The sequence below is a fragment of the Pseudoliparis swirei genome, chromosome 21 (assembly GCF_029220125.1).
Source record: "Pseudoliparis swirei isolate HS2019 ecotype Mariana Trench chromosome 21, NWPU_hadal_v1, whole genome shotgun sequence".
NCBI classification, from domain to species: domain Eukaryota; kingdom Metazoa; phylum Chordata; class Actinopteri; order Perciformes; family Liparidae; genus Pseudoliparis; species Pseudoliparis swirei.
Window position 1 is genome coordinate 15,429,033 of NC_079408.1, and position 19,728 is coordinate 15,448,760.

The 19,728-nt window shown below is 43.3% G+C and overlaps 3 protein-coding genes across 3 annotated transcripts; 1 reads left to right on the forward strand and 2 right to left on the reverse strand.

Annotated features, from left to right (window-relative positions):
* Positions 1–266: 266 nt before the first annotated feature.
* Positions 267–4,933, reverse strand: mpdu1b (mannose-P-dolichol utilization defect 1b). The gene is made up of 7 exons (XM_056442496.1): positions 4,791–4,933; positions 4,084–4,149; positions 3,585–3,717; positions 3,339–3,424; positions 2,350–2,468; positions 1,714–1,824; positions 267–674 (listed from the first exon to the last, which is right to left on the reverse strand). Exons 1-7 carry the CDS (start codon positions 4,915–4,917, stop codon positions 552–554), a joined length of 765 nt encoding a protein of 254 aa, XP_056298471.1. The 5' UTR covers positions 4,918–4,933; the 3' UTR covers positions 267–551.
* Positions 4,934–5,637: 704 nt separating this feature from the next.
* Positions 5,638–7,789, reverse strand: LOC130211622 (butyrophilin subfamily 1 member A1-like). Its single transcript, XM_056442495.1, has 5 exons — positions 7,763–7,789; positions 7,424–7,552; positions 6,748–6,832; positions 6,624–6,650; positions 5,638–6,547 (listed from the first exon to the last, which is right to left on the reverse strand). The coding sequence occupies exons 1-5, from the start codon at positions 7,784–7,786 to the stop codon at positions 6,027–6,029; spliced, it is 786 nt and encodes a 261-aa protein (XP_056298470.1). The 5' UTR covers positions 7,787–7,789; the 3' UTR covers positions 5,638–6,026.
* Positions 7,790–16,975: 9,186 nt separating this feature from the next.
* On the forward strand, positions 16,976–18,858 carry mblac1 (metallo-beta-lactamase domain containing 1). The gene is made up of 2 exons (XM_056442796.1): positions 16,976–17,484; positions 18,388–18,858. Exons 1-2 carry the CDS (start codon positions 17,068–17,070, stop codon positions 18,628–18,630), a joined length of 660 nt encoding a protein of 219 aa, XP_056298771.1. The 5' UTR covers positions 16,976–17,067; the 3' UTR covers positions 18,631–18,858.
* Positions 18,859–19,728: the final 870 nt, after the last annotated feature.

A 19,728-nucleotide genomic window follows, 5' to 3' on the forward strand; every position in this document is an offset into this window, starting at 1 on the left:
CTTTGTTAGATCTGCCTTTTCCACCTTCATTTATATATGTGTCCTATGTTTCAGTAATGGCCTTGTACGAGTCAATTGTGAACCATTAAATGATGGCGTCAGTTGTTTTTTTGAGAATCAAGGAATTCAAAAAAATTTAGATTTTAGTTTCATCTATATTTTTTTTTAGGAATTTTGCATCAATATCGTAGAGATTTGTAAACGTCACCCAGCGTGAGGGCATGACGCTCTTCACCTCTCCACACAGAACACAGGAGGACAGGGGCTCGAGTGGAATCCTGTTTATGGGAAATGACGAAACAACAACATGATTCTTTTACAGGCATCCGAGGACAAGTAACTGTTCTCAAACATTTTAACACAGCGGTGAGGATCAAGAGGAATGTAATCTCAGTGTATTCTGTCAATCGTACAGCCGGTGGGCCCAAAAGTCAAGCGTTCGTCCAGCAGGTCCAACGAGTCCTGGACACTGCTCTCTATGAACGTCCAAAAGTTGGCCGTAGAAAGAAGAGAGTTGCTCCTGGGATTGAAGTTCAGCGAGCGCCCTCGGCCTACTCGCGCTTCTTCTTGCGCTGCGCGGGGCTGTTCCAGTAGTACAGGACCTGCAGGGCGATGACGCCATTGCAGGTCGACGATGTGGCGAAGGTGAGGGCCATCAGAGAGTCTCCAGTTTCCTGGAAGAAGATAGCTCAAAATGAGATGGCTTTAAAAAATTTAAAAAAAGTGTTTATACTTGGGCTGTCAATCGATTAAAAAAAATTAACTAATCAATCGCACATTTTGAAATTGCGATTAATTAATCGCGATTAATTAATCGCGCTTAAAAGTGTTTTCCTTCTTTTTAAAGACAAAACTTCACACAGAGCTGTGTTTTCAATGAGGCTCCTACATATACAGTGCCAGCGAGGTATTTAATATCGTGGATGATAAATTGTTTCTTCAGTGAAACATCAGATTAGTAAAAAAAAAAAAAATATTGAGACCCCATTGGTCCTGTCATCTTTAATATTGAACAGCAGCAGAACCAGTGGCCTTGGTAACTGACTGACATTCAAATATGTCACGTTAATCCTCTGGAGGCTGGGCTCATTTGATACATTTTACAAAATAAATTAAATTCACCGTTTAAAGTCTTTTGCATGTGACACACCCCCACGTGTTATACATCAAACATTCCAGAACAATCTCAGCTCTGAAATGAGCCTCATTGTCCTCGCGCCGTGTCCTCTGGTTCTCTGACTGACAGGCTGCTAAATGAGCCTAACCTGTGAGGTGGGAGGTCCTTTGTGATTTACTGAGTGTTCATTGGTTGTTTTTACCAAAACGGATTGACCAATCACGGTGAAGGTTTCGTGTGACGAGTTCTTTCCGCGCCGCGTCACCCGACACGTCGCCCCTCCGTTCCTCTGTGTATCAGAGGGGGAGACGGGAGGAAGGAGGAGCAGGAGGAAACCCGACTGATTCATCCACGAGTTAAACTGATTTCTGCTCCTTATTTTCGCGGAGAAATAATTGTTTTAAAAACGGAAACAGTGTCAAACCGTACTGCCGCGGTTTAAAAAAAAAAAAAGTTGCGTTAATTGCGTTAAAATATTTTAGTGCGTTAACGCGGCCAAATTAATCGCATAGATTAACGCGTTAACGCTGACAGCCCTAGTTTATACATATTATAGACGGAACCCCACCCCCACCCCCACACAAACACACACACACCTGTAGGGAGGTGAATATGCGAGCGAGGGATCCAGCAAACAGCATGAAGACGGAGACAGCAGACAGCTGACCAGTGTTCCCATTACGGAAGTTAGAGGCCGCCTGGATCAGCTGAGAACAACACACACACATACATTATGAGATGAAAAACAGAATTGATTTACCACACACTTCCGTTCAAAAGTTTGGGGTGTTTTTCCAATGAAGATAACATTAAATGATCATGAACACACTCTGTACATAGTTAATGTGTAAATGACTATTCTCTGGTGTTGAATGAAGTCTCTACAGTGTTCTCATGGTACATTGTGTTATCGCCTTAGATGACTAAGGGTAGAAGGGGTAGAAAACCCTTGAAAACCCCTTTTTATGTGAGCGCAGCTGAAAACAGGTAGGCTGGTGAGAGACGCTATAAAACTGGCCTTCAAGAAGAATTACATTAATATTTACAATAAAAATCATTATTTCTAACCTAGTCAATGTCTTGACTATATTTTATATTCATTCTGCAATTCAATTGATAAATAAAAGTGTGAGTTTTGATGTAAAACACCAAATTGTCTGGGTGACCCCAAACATTTGAACAGTCGTGTATATTAATGAAATTATAAATGTATTAAAACTTGTGTGGCCTACCCTGCCGACGATGACTGCGGGCATGGTGGAGGCCTGTAAGGAGGTCGACACTGACGTGGGAGTGACAGGAGACAGCAGCAGGGCCAGCAGGCCGAAGTACACCACCAGGAACAGGAGGCCTGGGGGAGAGGAGAGCCGAGGGACTCAAGGACTCAAAGGCTTTTTACGATGTACAGTTCCTCGTACTTTAACATAATGGGCCAAATATTTAGTTTTTGCAATTGCTTTGTTGACCTTGAATGAAATGCATCTGTCATACTCATAATAATGTGTTGTTACTCTGTAATGATTCCTTTTGGTCACATGACATCTATTCTTCTGTCCATCCTGGAGAGGGATCCTCCTCTGTTGCTCTCCTGAAGGGTTCTTCCCTTTTTTCCCCCTGAAAGCTTTTTTATCTATTTCTTGAGAGTTGTTCCTGATCCGATGTGAGGTCAAAGGTCAGGGACGTCGACGTGTACAGATCGTAAAGCCCTCTGAGGAGAGTTTGTAATTTGTGATATTGGGCTATATAAAATAAACTGAATTGAATCCCCAGGAGTCTTATCGAAGGAGCTACGCCCCACATCCAGAGCATTAAGATAGCAGCAAACAACTCTGAGCTGCGTAAAGAAATAGTGGAACGAAGTCGCTCTCGCTCTCCCCTGCGGTTGTTTGACAGCCGAGTTGGCCACGCCCCCCATATGCGAGCCACCACCCTCAGGGAAAAACCGTTAGCTCCGTCAACACTCCGTTGTTGGCGCCGTTAGCTCCTCGCCGCCGGCTCAGACGCGTGTCAGAGCGGCTTTTTTTGTTCACCCTTGAAGACGCTTGAATGAAGAGATTCGCGAGCGGATCAAATCTTGGAACCGAATCAAAATCCGAAACACAGGCCCGAAGGAACTCCTTCCAATTCAAAAGGTTTGATTAAGATCTTAAATTGAATTTGTTTCTGTACTCAGACGCTGACTCTCCGCACGAAGCGGAGCGACCGCAGCACGCCGTCGTACCTCGGCTGGTTCTCCCTCCGTAGTGCTGGATGAGGAAGCCGATGGCGACGGTCTGCAGCATGAGGAACAGAGCCTCGCCCCAGGCACTGAGGAAACCACCACACGGTTACTCCACGTCTGACTCCACACATTGCACAAACACCCACACACAGTGCGGCGGGTCGCTCGGCGGTGACCATCGTGCGAGTGTTCCAAGTCCGAGCTCCACGTGAATCTCTACTTTGTGATTTTAAATGCGGCGCCAACCTGAAAGGGAACTTGTTGGCGATGCTGTAGACCATCGTCGCCGTGATGGCCAGCAGCTCCAGCAGCACGGTGTGGAAGCTCAGGCCCTCGGCGCTCTTCGCTCCCATGAGCTTGAAGATCTGAGGCAGCTTCACTGTGAACAAGGAGGGAGGAGACGTGAAGGAAACGGAGCAGGGCATCAGACGACAGTCAGGATCAGTCAGATAATCGGAAGAAGCCATGAAAAAATTAAACAAGGCCCGTCAAAAACATGCATTATGTGTAATCAGATAACAAATAAATACAAGTGCACAGGCTGAATATTGGCCGTGTTTCCACAGTTGTATTCCTTCTTTATTTCTCTCAGAGAGAGATGAACGTGTCGCCTTCACGTCATGATACTTTCACATCTCGTAACATACAATGCGTGAGGAGTAATAGGTGCGTTTCAATTTTAGACACAAACTAAATCCGCCGTCCCAACTGGATTCTGAATCTTAAAGAGAAGTGGAGGCTTTACCCATCACTGAACCCAGGATGATGCCGATCCCCAGGCCTTTGCTCAGCACCACCTTCAGACATGGGACTGCAACACAATATGAAGAAGAAAAGTGTCATGAAAGTCATATAGATCATGTCAAAGTATCTGCAGACACACATACACACACAGTTCAAGAAGCGACGCGATGAGGAAGCAGCGCGTCCCAATTCAATGTGTACTTTATGCAACAGTACGTACTTTGTAAGGGTAGACGCAGTATGCACTAAAAGTAAGAAGTATGCAATTTCAGCTTCATGATTATTCCGTAATTCGCTCTAATATACAGGCCCCTATGTTTCCGTTTCATTTGAATTATTACTGCGTATTATTGAAAGAGACACACTGAGCTGACAGGTGTGACGTAACTAGCTGACGGTGCAGTTTTCTCTGAATGATATTTTCTTCACTGTGAATGTATGTCATTATATTAATGTTCAATGCAAATTAACCACACGGGCATACACGTGTCTATATATCAGGCAAAAATATTATGAAATACAAAATAATAATAACACAAAATAAAAACGGGTTATGTCGTGTTTTATAGCGTAATTAAAATTAACTAAATCTGTCAGATGCTTTTCTGTGCATAGCGTTACGACATCACAGCTGGTTTACGACTCTTTGAGCAAGGTGTCTTCTCGGTCGCCGAGGGACCGGAAATGAACTTTTATCGAGCCACTCACCGTCCAGGAAGTTGAAATCGAGAAAGAACTCGTCGTAGCATGATTCCGGCATAAAATAAGTCAGCAATAGCCCTTTAAAGGGATCCATAAAGGACGACCCCTCAACCAAAACAGCTTCTTCCGCCATGGTAGAGAGAGATGTGACGCTGGCGTTCAAATATGCAACACTAAAAGAGCTCCGCCAGCTTGTGTTGCAATTACAAGACAAAGGTTCCGCTGCAATTTACTCGAAACACGTCGTTCCGGATTACTAGTTAAATATGTGCTGAGTTATGTAACTATTGGAATTACTTTGTCAAAGTGATGCAATGTATTATGTTTTATTACTTGTTGACTGTCTCTTGATTGCTCTTCTTACACAAATATTTAATTATAGAAACAGATTAGCACTTCAGTGGCACTTGATGGCTCTTATGGAATTATGGTATTTACATATTTTTAGGGGGCATTTTTTGCCCCTACTGACTGAATCCAGGGGCATTTAAAAATAAATTGGGGCACTTTTTTAAACTTGTGAAATAACATTTAACCTTTGTTCAAAAATAATAAATATACTTATTTAGGCTGACAGCATATGAGCAATTGTCATAGCAATGTCAATAATAAGACTATTAGGCAATAATAAGACTATTCGACAATAATAAGACTATTAGGCAATAATAAGACTATTCGACAATAATAAGACTATTAGGCAATAATAAGACTATAAGGCAGTAATAAGACTATTAGGCAATAATAAGACTATTAGGCAGTAGTCTACAGATTCAAAGGGTTTTCTGAGATTTTATGAAGAAAAAACAAACAAAGCATAAATCAGACAATCATATTCAATTGTATTCTTATTTCTTTGTGGTTATTTATTGTTCTTACTTTTTTTTAAACAACTATGAACAATTTATTTCATAGTTTTTTTATCATTCAAAATTATATTTATTGATTTTTTTGTGTTCACCTACCTAGTACAGGCAGTACAGATAGGACACACAGAAAAGAACAAAAATAAAATGCTATGAAACCATCAGAATTATTAGAGGATATTATGGGGTCATTTGTTGCCTCCTCATGACATCAGGGGCAACATGATATTCCTTAGTGTTTTCGACGTTGTTCACAAGTGATGAAAAAAGGTTTAAAGTAGCTTATGACTCGTATTTTACGATCACCATCTAGTCATGTGTGCAAAAGGAACCTCACAGGAAGTCATACGAGTGAGGAGCATATCTTCATCGTGTAATCCTACATCTTCATCGTATGTGCCGGTCTGATTCTAAGCACCGTGTCTCGGTCCAGGTGGCCGAACACGGGGACGAGGCGGCGCCCGAAGGTATCGGAGAACGTGTAAATGTGAACGCTTCGTTCCACGTCGTAGAAAGACACCTGCCCCTCCCCCACGTCCACGTACACCCCGAGCAGCCGGGGCGCGGCCGCCCGGTGCAGCTTGGCGGGCTCCTCGGTGCCGGCCCACAGACCGGAGGAGCTCCTCCACAGGGCCCAGTATCCTCTCTCCGGGGACATGGGGGAGCGGCGCCCCCTGGGGGCGGACTCTGACATCACGCCTATCCTCCAGCCGCCCTTGGGGGACACCTCCACCTCCCAGTAGTGTCTCCCCGCGGCGATGGTGACGTCGCCCAGCACGTAGGGCCACTCGGGTTCACGTGAGGCCAAAGCGGACCGCACCAGCGCCTCCTGGACCTGCAGGCGGTCTGAGGACACAGACAGCCGGGACGGGCTGGTGCCGACATCCAACTGGACCGACACTGGGGGTCAAACGGTACCGTGAGGGCGTAAAACGGGATTCAGTTTGCTTATTTTCTGTTGTGAAATGAAGATTACCTGCGGCACTCCGGATCCACTGCCACACTGAAGGAAAAGACCATCGCGTCTCATAAGTATGCAGCAGATACTTATATTTCTTATATTATATCAATATTTATAGTTGGTGATCTTCTCTAGTCACCTGAGTCAGGGATGTATCTGGGGCTTCCACTTCCTGTCCTCCAGGCCTTTTGTTTGGTCGGCAGCCAGCGCATCGACACCGCCTCCTGCGGAGGAATATTCATGCTTTACGGTCTGTGTGACTCTAAATGAGCATAAAGTACTAAATGATGACATCATGCTGTATAGAAGAAGACTTGACACTAGAGGCTGAGTCATTAACTCATGTTTACAATGTTTACTGAGGGAATACATCAAGAGAGAAGTAGAGTCATTATATAGACTTCTATACAACCAGAGGAGTCGCCCTCTGGTGGACATTAGAAAGAATGCTAGTTTAAGGCACTTCCACGTCGGCTTCACTTTTCTGACCTGGAAGTTGCTGCCATGTTTTAAACCTTCTCATCATAATTACAGGTTCAGAGCCACCGGCGGAGTGTAAAGAACGAGACAATCCCCTTCGGGAGGGAAACCAAGTCAATGTTGACTTACTTTTGTAACGTTATTTACAGATTTACCTCATGCAGCAAACACCTCTTACGTGACACGTGTACTTATTCTAACCAAGTACTTCTGCTGCCGCAGTAAAATGTATTTATTTATTTAAAAAAGACACACAGTTGGGAGGCAGAACGTGTTTTCATCTACAGGAGACTAATCCAACACAAACACACACACACACACACACACACACACACCTCTGTGTCCTCTGATAAAAGGGACCAAGTCACAAACTCCAGCAGTGGAAGGATGGAGGCGAGCTTCGACCTCTTTGGTCCTCTGGAGTACAGCAGCTTCTTCAGCTCCTCATCCGACACGCTGTTGGACTGGAAACACACACACACACACACACACACACACACACACACACATACACACACAAACATTGGTTTGTGAGAATTTGGTTTCTATGTCACTCTCTCTCAAACACACTCACATACACACACACACACAGAGAGACACACACACATACACAAACAAAGACACAAAGACACACTTGTAGACACACAGACACACACAGACACACACACACACACCTCTTGGGCCTTCCTCAGCTCCATCGCCCACCCCTGAAGCTTGTCATTCTGTTCCTCCTCTTCTGTTTTCTCTCCCTTTCCTTCTTCATTGTCTCTTCTTCTTCTTCTTGTCTTTTCATCCGTCGGCTCGGTTCCTTTTTTTGCCGGCTGGGAGAAGAATGAATAATAACCAGAGAGATGACGGTACAATCAATGTAGGACAATAAAAGTAAAGGTGAAGGCCAGAAGCAGCTTGCTAAAAACTAAAGCAATAACAACATATTAAACACAATGAGCCTCGAGGAAACACATAATACACCAAGAGGAACAATTAGTCTAATTACACTGCAGAAATAAAAATAGGGGTTATTATTAAATCATGTTTAATCACCATGTTTCTCTCCAGCTCCTCGGCCCACTGGAGGATCAGACTCCTGCTGGTCTCCAGGCTGCCCGGCTCGCTGCTGCCCCCTACTGGTGCCGCTGTCTTACCGCCTCGCTTGCCCTAAATCAAGCAAAAGAAGGACATGTATGTTCAATAAATGATCATAATCAAAATGTTTACGTTATGAAATTGTGTGAGTTTATCACTGCTTCATCAAAATGTGGACCGTATAATGCATTCACTGTTCAAAAGTTTGGGGTCACAAAGAAACTGTTTTTATCAATGAAGATAACATTAAATGAATCATAAATACTCTCTCTACATAGTTGATGTGTAAATGACTATTCTCTGGTGTTTAATGAAGTCTCTTCATAGTGTATAGAGGCCCATCTCCAGTGTTCTAGTGGTCCATTGTGTTATCGCTTAAGAAGACTAATGGAGGTGTAGAAACCCTTTAAACCCTTTTCATGTAAGCACAGCTGAAAACAGTTATGCTGCTGAGAGAAGCTATAAAACTGGCCTTCCGTTGGGCCACAAGTTTGAAGAAGAACATTAATGTTTACAATTAAAAAAATCATTATTTCTGACCTCGTCAAAGTCTTGATTATATTTTATATTCATTTTGAAATTCATTTGATCAATAAAAGTGTGAGTTCTCATGGGAAACCCAAAATTGTCTTGATGACCCCAAACTTGTGAACGGTTGTGTTCTTTCTGCCGGTTGTATCACAGGGATATAACATCACGTGAAATGGACTAACATCCATCCATCCATTATATTGAACAGCTTCTCTTGTTCAGGGTCGCAGGGTCACGCTCACATACATCAATCAACCTGAGCTGCATGTCTTTGGACTGTGGGAGGAAAGCCGGAGAACCCAGAGAGAACCCTGCTGTGCCACGGGGGGAACATGCAGACACCACAGACGGTGGAAACCCGGCTTCTCTTTCGTGTTAGCCGGCGGGATGCGCTGCGTACCTGGCGGATGTCGTTGACCTCGACCGCCAGCTCACGGAGAAGTTGAAGGCACTCCTGCAGACTCTGCAGTACCTTTAGATTGGGCTGGAGGGAAAGAAAAGATTATCCTAGGGCATCTCTTTATTTATTTGTTCCCATACATCGACACTCTGATGCTCACCTTCGCGGCAGCAGGAGCTCCTTGAAGAGGAAAGCTGTGCGAGGGCTCTTGGAGATCCTTGACCTTGAGGGAGTAGAAGCGATACGACGAGTGTGACGCGTCCACGTGGTCGTCACGCCGCCTCGTCGTCATGTTGCGGGACGCTTAGCTCACCTGGAAGTCACTGAGGTTGGGTTTGATCCACGGAGCCGAGCTGGAGGCACGGCTCCTCTCCAGAGATCTATTCTGTCGAGGAGACACAGCGATGTTTGACTCACACACACAAGCGGCCGTGTTGCGTTATCGTTGCGTTATCGTTGTTGGAAGCGGCGCATCGAATACCTGCTTCCTGCTGAGGTTGAGCTCAGGCTGGTTCGGAGTGTTCGCCGCCATTCCTCCATCCAGAGTCAGCAGCCGGTAAAGATATGTGACGGACATTAAACAGATGCCAGCATACATATACATATATATATATATATATATATATATATATATATAACACATGTTGCACAGTCATCGTTTTGAAGCATTGAGTTCATTGTCCCCGTGACGTTGTGTTTTGCAACCAATAAACAGAAATTTCCATATTTGGAACGCAGAGAAGTGACGTAGAGATGGTAGAAGCAGCGACCTGTCAATCACCTTGTAGCCCCGCCCTTAAGTGTTCTCCACTTTATGGTCTGTTTGACTCCAAATGAGCATAATGTAAGAAATGATGACATCATGCTGTATAGAAGAAGATTTGAAGCTAGAGATTCAGACATAAACTCATGTTTACAATGTTTACTGAGGGAATACATCAAGAGAAGTAGAGTCATGATATAGACTTCTATACAACCAGAGGAGTCGCCCCCTGGTGGTCAGTAGAGATAATGCAGCTCTAACACATGAAGCATAGAATTCTATACAACCAGAGGAGTCGCCCCTGGTGGTCAGTAGAGAGAATGCAGCTCTAACACATGAAGCATATACTTCTATACAACCAGAGGAGTCCCCCCCCTGGTTGTCAGAAGAGAGAATGCAGCTCTAACACATGAAGCATAGACTTCTATACAACCAGAGGAGTCGCCCCCTGGTGGTCAGTAGAGAAAATGCAGCTCTTACACATGAAGCATACATAGACTTCTATACAACCAGAACAAATCCACAGCGCCTTCCCTAAAACGACCTCCATCATATGCAGTTTGCTTCTAGTCTGTTGGGGTCAGGTACATTAATAACACACTAACAACACAGTGTACATGCACACAGTCATCATGAACCAGTCTCCTACCAACAACACCATTTAAAAGTACCTCTCAGTTACACTTCATTCACCTACTAACACAATCCACGCTGGTTATGAAACAAAACACTTGTTTTTACCAAGAAGTCATTAATTTCACGACCAAAGTCACGTCGGTCTTCGTGGAGCTTTCTGTAAACCTTAGAAACCGTGAAATGTGAAGAGAGAAACGACTTACCCACTGAGATGAGCCGCTTGTTTACCTGTGAGACCGTCTGGTCACATTATTGTCTGGACTTGAGACTTTGTCTGGACTTGAGACTTTGGATATATCTTTTATTACCATCTTTACTGTCCCAACCCATGTGCACAGCTAAACGTTGGCTAAGTCTGCCACGTTCTGCAGTTATTTCTAAAGAGTGTTTTTCACGTGGCTTCAGATGAAGATAGAGATTTATAACCTTATGAAAATGTTATATTCTACAGTTAAAGTGTTTGAGCTCATGTCTTTAAATGTGACTGAGGGTATGTTCTCCTCCTGAATGATGATAGGACGCATTAGGACCATTTAAAGTATACAAATATACGAGATATATGAAAATCTGGGATTTCAAATATATGAAATACCAGATTGTGATATTCTAAAACCCTGACTGTTACAGGTGATATTCTCCTGCCAAGCGTCAACAGTTTATTGGACACGCCTGCACAATCTCACGCAATACAACCATATCTCATGAAGCTCATGATATCCATCACATTGTTCATGTTGGGGCGAAACAAGTGAGATTGTGGTTTTGGAGTAGCCTCTCAATATGTTCCGTCTTCTATGTTCCAGATGTTCCTTTCTTTATAAGATAAGATAAGATATATACTTTTATTAATCCCCAAGGGGAAATTAGTTCTCTGCATTTAACCCATCCTTAGTTATTAAGGAGCAGTGGGCTGCAGTGATGCACCCGGGAAGTAACTGGGGGTTCAGTGCCTTGCTCAAGGACACTTCGACTTGCAACAACTAATGGGGAGAGCCGGGATCGAACCAACAACCTTGGGGTTGCAGGACGACCCCCTTACCCCACTGAGCTACAGCCGCCCCTATGAAGTCTTCATCTGGCGTTTTATCCATAAATATAGAAGGCTGCAACAATGAGTCCCAATATAAAATGTGACAGTAAATGCAGAGGAAGAAGTTTCATTGGCTTTTTATGGAGTTTTTTTTATTGAGTTTGAGCTTTTTCTTGAGTACTTCCTGGTTGGGCTCTAAAAACACATCATCCTCCAGTTCCTATGGAGTTGAACTAGAGTCCCATTTTTCATACGGGAGGTCATCATTCATAATAAATAATGTGTTTTCCCCACCCCTCTTGAAAATGATCTCTAATCATATTATTAATAACGGTGTCTCTGCATACCTGGTGAAAAGAGAATCATTGACTTTACATTCAATACGCATGGTGTTTGAGGGTGTTTGGATTGTTTGATTAATTTTATGATTAGTTCTTAAAAAAGGTATACAAATCTGGTTTCTGGTGTGTCTTTTTAACAATACACTATACCACGGATGTTCATATTCACAGCTGTATTATGGTGGTGCTGGTGAAGCTCGTTGCATTGAGACTGGAGTGTTGTGGAGTCTCGTTCCATTGGAGGTCAGCAGACATCCGTTAATGGGTAATCTGAATTTACTGGCCTTCTGGGAACAAGGAAACGTTCTCATGTGCGGAAACATACGCAGTAAGCGCAGTAATAAACATCCATGATATGCAGTATATGTTAGTTACACATTGAAGATGAACTCCGGTGAATGCACGGCTTATTACAGCTACGGAGAAACACACGACCATTGGCTTCATATGGTCAGACTGAACAGAGATGCTCCATGTTGGTTAAATACAGATTTCAATTCAATTCAATTCAATTCAGTTTATTTGTATAGCCCAATTTCACAAATTACAAATTTGTCTCGGAGTGCTTTACAATCTGTACACATAGACATCCCTGCCCCAAAACCTCACATCGGACCAGGAAAAACTCCCAAATAACCCTTCAGGGGGAAAAAAAGGGAAGAAACCTGGAGGAGAGCAACAGAGGAGGATCCCCCTCCTAGGATGGACAGATGCAATAGATGTAATGTGTACAGAAGGACAGATTTAGAGTTAAAATACATTCAATGAATATGACAGAGTGTATGAATAGTTCATAGTAGGCATATTCCACGATGGAGACCTCCACGATCCATCAGGCAGATGGCGGTGGGGAGGAGGAGTGGTCGGAGTCTCAACAGGACAGTGGCGTAGTCATGAGCAGGAATTCCACGACCCAGACGATCCATCAGGCAGATAGGATCTATGCCGTCTCATAGGGTCCGATGACCCCATGAGACGTAAAGTCAAAAGGACTTCCGGGGGGAAAGCAGAGTTAGTAACGTGTGATTGAGAGATGAAAATTCATCCTTAAGGAGAGAAAAAGAGGAGATAGGTACTCAGTGCATCCTAACACGTCCCCCGGCAGCTATAAGCCTATAGCAGCATATCAAGGGGCTGGACCAGGGCAAACCTGATTCAGCCCTAACTATAAGCTCTGTCAAAGAGGAAGGTCTTAAGTCTACTCTTAAACGAGGTGACTGTGTCTGCCTCCCGGACTGAAATTGGAAGCTGGTTCCATAAAAGAGGAGCTTGATAACTAAAGGCTCTGGCTCCCATTCTACTTTTTAAGACTCTAGGAACTACAAGTAGTCCCGCATTTAGTGAGCGTAGCTCTCTAGTGGGGCAATATGGTACGACAAGCTCCTTAAGATATGATGGAGCATCACCAATCAAGGCTTTGTAGGTTAAGAGAAGAATTTTAAAAGTGATTCTTGATTTTACTGGGAGCCAGTGCAGAGCAGCTAGTGCAGGAGTGATGTGATCTCTTTTCTTAGTTTTAGTGAGAACACGAGCTGCAGCATTCTGGATCAACTGGAGGGACCTAAGAGATTTATTAGAGCAGCCTGCTAATAAGGAGTTGCAGTAATCCAGTCTCAAAGTAACGAACGCGTGAACCAATTTTTCTGCATCTTTTTGAGACAAGATGTGCCTGATTTTTGAAATATTACGTAGATGAAAGAATGCAGTCCTTGAGATTTGCTTTACGTGGGAGTTAAAGGACAAGTCCCGATCAAAGATAACGCCAAGATTCTTTACAGTGGTGTTGGATGCCAGGGCAATGCCGTCTACAGAATCCACATCACCAGATAATTGATCTCTGAGGTGCTCAGGGCCGATTAAAATTACTTCGGTTTTGTCTGAGTTTAACATCAAGAAGTTGCAGGTCATCCATGTTTTATGTCTTTAAGACATGCTTGAATTTTACAGAGTTGGTTGCTCTCCTCTGGTTTTATCGATAAATATAGTTGAGTGTCATCTGCATAACAATGAAAGTTTATGGAGTGTTTCCTGATAATATTGCCCAAAGGAAGCATGTATAAGGTAAATAAAATTGGTCCAAGCACAGAACCTTGTGGAACTCCGTGATTAACGTTGGTGGTTATCGAGGCATCATCGTTTACAAATACAAACTGAGATCGATCTGATAAATAGGATTTAAACCAAATTAGTGCCGTGCCTGAAATGCCAATCGACTGCTCCAGTCTCTGTAACAGGATGTCATGGTCAATGGTGTCGAATGCAGCACTAAGGTCTAACAAGACCAGGACAGAGAGGAGTCCTTTATCTGCTGCCATTAAGAGGTCATTTGTAATTTTCACCAGTGCCGTCTCGGTGCTGTGGTGTTTTCTAAATCCTGATTGAAATTTCTCAAATAAACTATTATGATGTAGAAAGTCGCACAACTGATTTGCGACCACTTTCTCAAGGATCTTGGAGAGGAAGGGAGGTTAGAGATCGGTCTGTAGTTAGCCAATACCTCTGGATCCAGAGTGGGCTTCTTCAGGAGAGGTTTAATAACAGCCACCTTGAAGGAGTGTGGTACGTGGCCTGTTAGCAGAGACACATTGATAATATCTAATAGAGAGCCGCCAATTAAAGGCAAAACGTCTTTAAGCAGCCTCGTCGGGATGGGGTCCAAGAGACAGGTAGACGTGTTCAAGTAGAAACCGTTGAAAATAATTGGTCACGGTTGATAGGAGAAAATCCTCCAAATATACACCAGGGCATACAGCGGTTTCCAAGGCCATTCCACTTGAGAACAGATTGGCACTGGTTATGGGCAAGAGATTATTAATCTTGTCCCTAATAGTTAAAATCTTTTCATTAAAGAAGTTCATAAAGTCATTACCACTAAGGTTTATAGGAATGCTCGGCTCCACAGAGCTGTGACTCTCTGTCAGCCTGGCTACAGTGCTGAAGAGAAACCTGGGGTTGTTTTTATTTTTTCTATTATTGATGAGTAATAGGCTGCTCTGGCATTACGGAGGGCCTTCTTATATGTTTTAAGACTATCTCGCCAAACTAAGCGGGATTCTTCGAGATTAGTTGAACGCCATATGCGTTCAAGCTTTCGTGACGATTGCTTCAGTTTGCGGGTCTGAGGGTTATACCAGGAGCAAACCTCCTCTTCCTCACTGTCTTCTTCTTCAGAGGGCTATCGAGTCCAGTGTCATTCTCAGAGAGCCTATGGCACTGTCAACAAGATGATCAATCTGGGACGGACTAAAGTTAGACCAGGAGTCCTCTGTTATATTGAGACGTGGTATCGAATCAAATACAGAAGGAATCGCTTCTTTAAATTTAGCTACAGCACTATCAGTTAGACATCTAGTGTAGAAACTTTTGACTAACGGAGTACACTCCGGTAGTATAAATTCAAAAGTTATGAGGTTGTGGTCTGACAGAAGAGGATTCTGTGGGAAGACGTTCAAATGCTCAATGTCAACGCCATAAGTAAGAACAAGATCAAGCGTGTGGCCAAAGCTGTGAGTGGGTTTCTGTACTCTGACAGAAGCCAATCGAGTCCAACAAGGAGATGAATGCAGCACTAAGGCAATCATTATCAACATCCACATGGATATTAAAATCTCCAACAATAATAACTTTATCGGTTTTAAGAACCAAACTTGATATAAATTCTGAGAATTCAGATATAAACTCTGAATATGGACCTGGTGGCGGTACAGAATCACAAATCGAATTGGCTGTAGTGTTTTCCAGGTTGGATGTGAAAGACTAAGAACAAGGCTTTCAAATGAGGTGTAGTGTAATTTTGGTTGAGGATTAATTAATAGGCTCGATTCAAAGATGGCTGCTACTCCACCTCCTCGACCGGTGCCTCGAGGAATGTGAGTATTAATATGACTTGGAGGAGTCGATTCATTCAGGCAGACATATTCTTCATGGCTCAGCCAGGTTTCAGTTAGGCAACATAAATCAATGTGATTATCTGATATTAAATCATTCAGTAACACAGCTTTAGATGACAGAGATCGAATATTTAGGAGACCACATTTAATAGACCTATTTTGTTGCACTGCTGAAATAATTGTGTTAACTTTCAATGGGCTGTCAGACGACAGAGCTTTAAAATATGTTTACAAATTGAATTATGATCCATTTGTTTTAAGTAAACACCCTTCTCATCATTTTATCAATCATATAATCATCGATAGATTTATCCTTCATCATATGTTCATAGACTCTGAATAGCATCTGTAAGTGCTCCTCATCTCTTTATGACTATTTTACTACAACTAACTTACCAACATTAATATCTATATCTTGAATATTTAAATGTGGCTTGGTAGCAGACTTAGACAAGTGAATATCTTAGTTTAATAATGTGTGCACAAGTTTATTCAAGTGGAATATTAAGGATGATTCACGTATGAGAAGTGATCCCTTTCCAGTAATAAATGCTCTGTGAATGTAAAGATATATCCATGAAGTACCTCGTCATCAGAAGAATGACGGGTGCAGTAGAAAGTAGTTGCGGAGATATTAATATGTCATTGGATGTAATATATATATATATATGTTTTATTTCGAGTTGTTGTTTGTCTTTAATTATGAATACTAAATATATTTGAAGTTATCTCACAGTGCCCAGTATGTGGCGGTATGCTCCTGCTATGCAACGGCTGCAACCTGCCATTAAAAAAGCAGCAGAAGAAGAAGAAAAAAGAAGAAAAAGACAAAGAAGAGGCATGTTTTAGAGGCAACAGACTAATGAGTACAATCTGAGAATTCATTTTATTTTTTATGTTTGTTCGTTTTTTAGTATAAGTGGTTTACTAATTAATTTCACACTCCAGATTAGTGGGTGGCTGTTTGCCAACTGCCATAAAAAGCAATAGAAGAAGAAGAATGAAGAAGAAGAAGAAGTAGAAGAAGAAGAAGAAGAAGAAGAAGAAGAAGAAGAAGAAGAAGAAGAAGAAGAAGAAGAATGGGGCAGGAAAGGTGCTGCAATATCTGAAGGAAACCGGGTTGAGTGGAAGGATGTAGATTGGGTTTTATTTATTGTATTTTATTTTGGAGGGATAGCTCTGGGCCATACCCCAGTCCAGTAGATGGCGGTAATGCACCTTTAGTCGGATGCCATCCGCCATAAAATCCCAATAAGAAGAAGAAGAAGAGGAGGCACTCGTCTACCCTGTCCCGTGTCGTCTATGGAGGCCGGCCGTGAAGTGGTCTGTGGGGGGTTTACAACCGTCCCTCTCTCGGAGTCGGACTTCCCCGGCCAGCCGTACTCCGTGTCGGTCCTTAAATCCGGATACTGTCGCCCCCAGACCGACGGGTCGTTCCGGGCCGACGGGACCATCACCCTCATCACGGGACCCAGGACCGTCCTGGTGGACACCGGCGGGCCGTGGGACCGGGACTTCCTCCTGAGGACCCTGAGGGAGAGGGGTCTGGGCCCGGGGGACATCGACGTGGTCGTGGGGACTCATGGACACTCGGACCACGTCGGGAATCTGAGTCTCTTCCAAACCGCGCTGATGATCGTCGGATATGACGTCAGCGAAGGGGACGTGTACCGGCCCAACGGGCTGGCGGCAGGGCACGCGCACTGCATTGACGAGCACGTGAGTCTCTCTGGGGGTCTGAGGGTAGTTTAAAGTGAGGCGCGCTCCCGCCAAGTCCGTGAGGGGTTAGGGCTGTCACAGTGTTTGAGGGCTCTCTTGTCAAAGAGAATTACCCACAATGCATAGCAATGTGTGGTTGACCATGCAGTTACCAAATGAAGCATGGAGGCGTGAGAAAAAAGGTAAACAAAGAGTACGTGCGTGTTGCATTTACCCCCAAACATTAAGGATGAAAGAAGAACATAAAAACACATGAAATCAGAGGAATGCAAGCTCAGACCATATATATATATATAATGTATATATGGTCTGAACTTGCATTCCTCTGATTTCATATAATATATATATATATATATATACACACACACATATATTTACACACATATATATATATAATATATATATATGTGTGTAAATATATGTGTTTGTGTATATATATATATGTTTGTTTATATATACATGTATGTTTATATATATGTGTGTGTATTTATATATATATATATAATATGGTTGTTTATATATATATATATATCACAGATTTATTCTGCGAACGTTTTGTTTTGTCATTGATGTTTCTGACAAAATCGAGTAAATGGATTATTTTAAATGACGTTCAAACCAGGGAGTAGAAAGTATGAAATAAATACCCACAATTGCATACAATATTTTCATGTAGTCATGGTAACGTGGTATGTTGCAGCCACGTTGTCCCATTTGTATTTGCACCATTTCATAAATATAAACAACAAGAGCATCTGAAGGCAGTGGAGCAAGGTGGAGCAAGGTGGAGCAAGATGTCTATGGTGTCTATGGTGCATAATAAGTCTGGTCTGATTCATGTGATGGGGGAGTCCTGCCGGGTTCCCCATTGGCTCTGATGGCGTCTCCTTCCCCCCCACACAGGTGTCCGTCGTTCCCAGTCCGGGCCACACGGGACAACACGTCAGCGTCCAGGTGACGGGAACCTCGGCCGGCACGGTGCTCGTTGCCGGGGACTTGTTTGAGTGCTGCTCCGATGAGGACAGCTGGCGGGATCTGAGCATGGACACCGCAGTGCAGGAGGTGAGCCGCCAGGAGGCGCTGCGCACCGCCGATGTCATCATCCCGGGACACGGACTCCCTTTCAGAGTCCTCAGGAACTCCTGAAAAATATATATATATATTTCAGTATTTGAACACTGTGTGCTTCTAGATGAGAAAACAATAACGAAAAAACAAGAAAAGGAAACACAAATACAGACCACGCGTACGAGGGAGATGTAAATGCATCTTGTTTATTGAGTATTTATGATGTATTTTTCCAGTTATTTGAGAAGTCTTTGTTTGTTTCACTGTGATATTTGTTTGTATAATAAATTCAGCTGATGAAACGAACCGATGGGTTTCACATCCGAGAGAACGGCGAGATAAGATGACTAATTATTAACTTCACAACGCTGAGCGTGTTGAAGAAGAGGAGCCACACAGCCGGACCCGCCTCTCCTTATTTAGTTGTATTTTGTAGACATAGAAGATGATATAGTGACACGGTTCTAAAAACTGCCAGAAGTCATTTCGACACATACGATTGAACTTTATTAATCCTGAAAGACATTTTTATTGATTACCACAGAAGAAGAAAAACAAACTACAGAGGAATCGTATGAACAACAGAGTAACAACAACTTCTGCTAAAGATGAAAATACATGTTTATATTTCCTTCAGCAGCAACGCACCTAAACCACAGCTCCTTTAGGCCCCGCCCCCCTGATCATGTGACCGAGTAAAAAGGAAAACACTTGCCCAACAAAAGATTCAAGAGATTCAAGATTCAAGATGTTTTATTTGTCACATACACACACAGGGTGTGCAGTGAAATGAAAGTGGCAATGCTCAGCAGGAATGTGCAAGGGCAACAAGTACACACTATTTACAATAAAAAACAACACAATATTTACAGTAAGTGTGTGTGTGTGTGTGTGTGTGTGTGTGTGTGTGTGTGTGTGTGTGTGTGTGTGCGCCTAAGAGGGGCAGTTGTGTGGGTCTATGTGGGGGTCCTGGTGAGGTCGGAGTTCACAGTCCTGATGGCCTGAGGAAAGAAACTCCGTCTCAGTCTCTCTGTTCTTGCAGCGTGACTACGGAGGCGCCTGCCTGACCGCAGCAGCTGAAACAGTCTGTTGTTGGGGTGGTGAGGATCCTTCATGATCCTGCCGGCTCTGGTTCTGCACCTCCTGGTGTACAAGTCCTGCAGGGTGGGGAGTGTA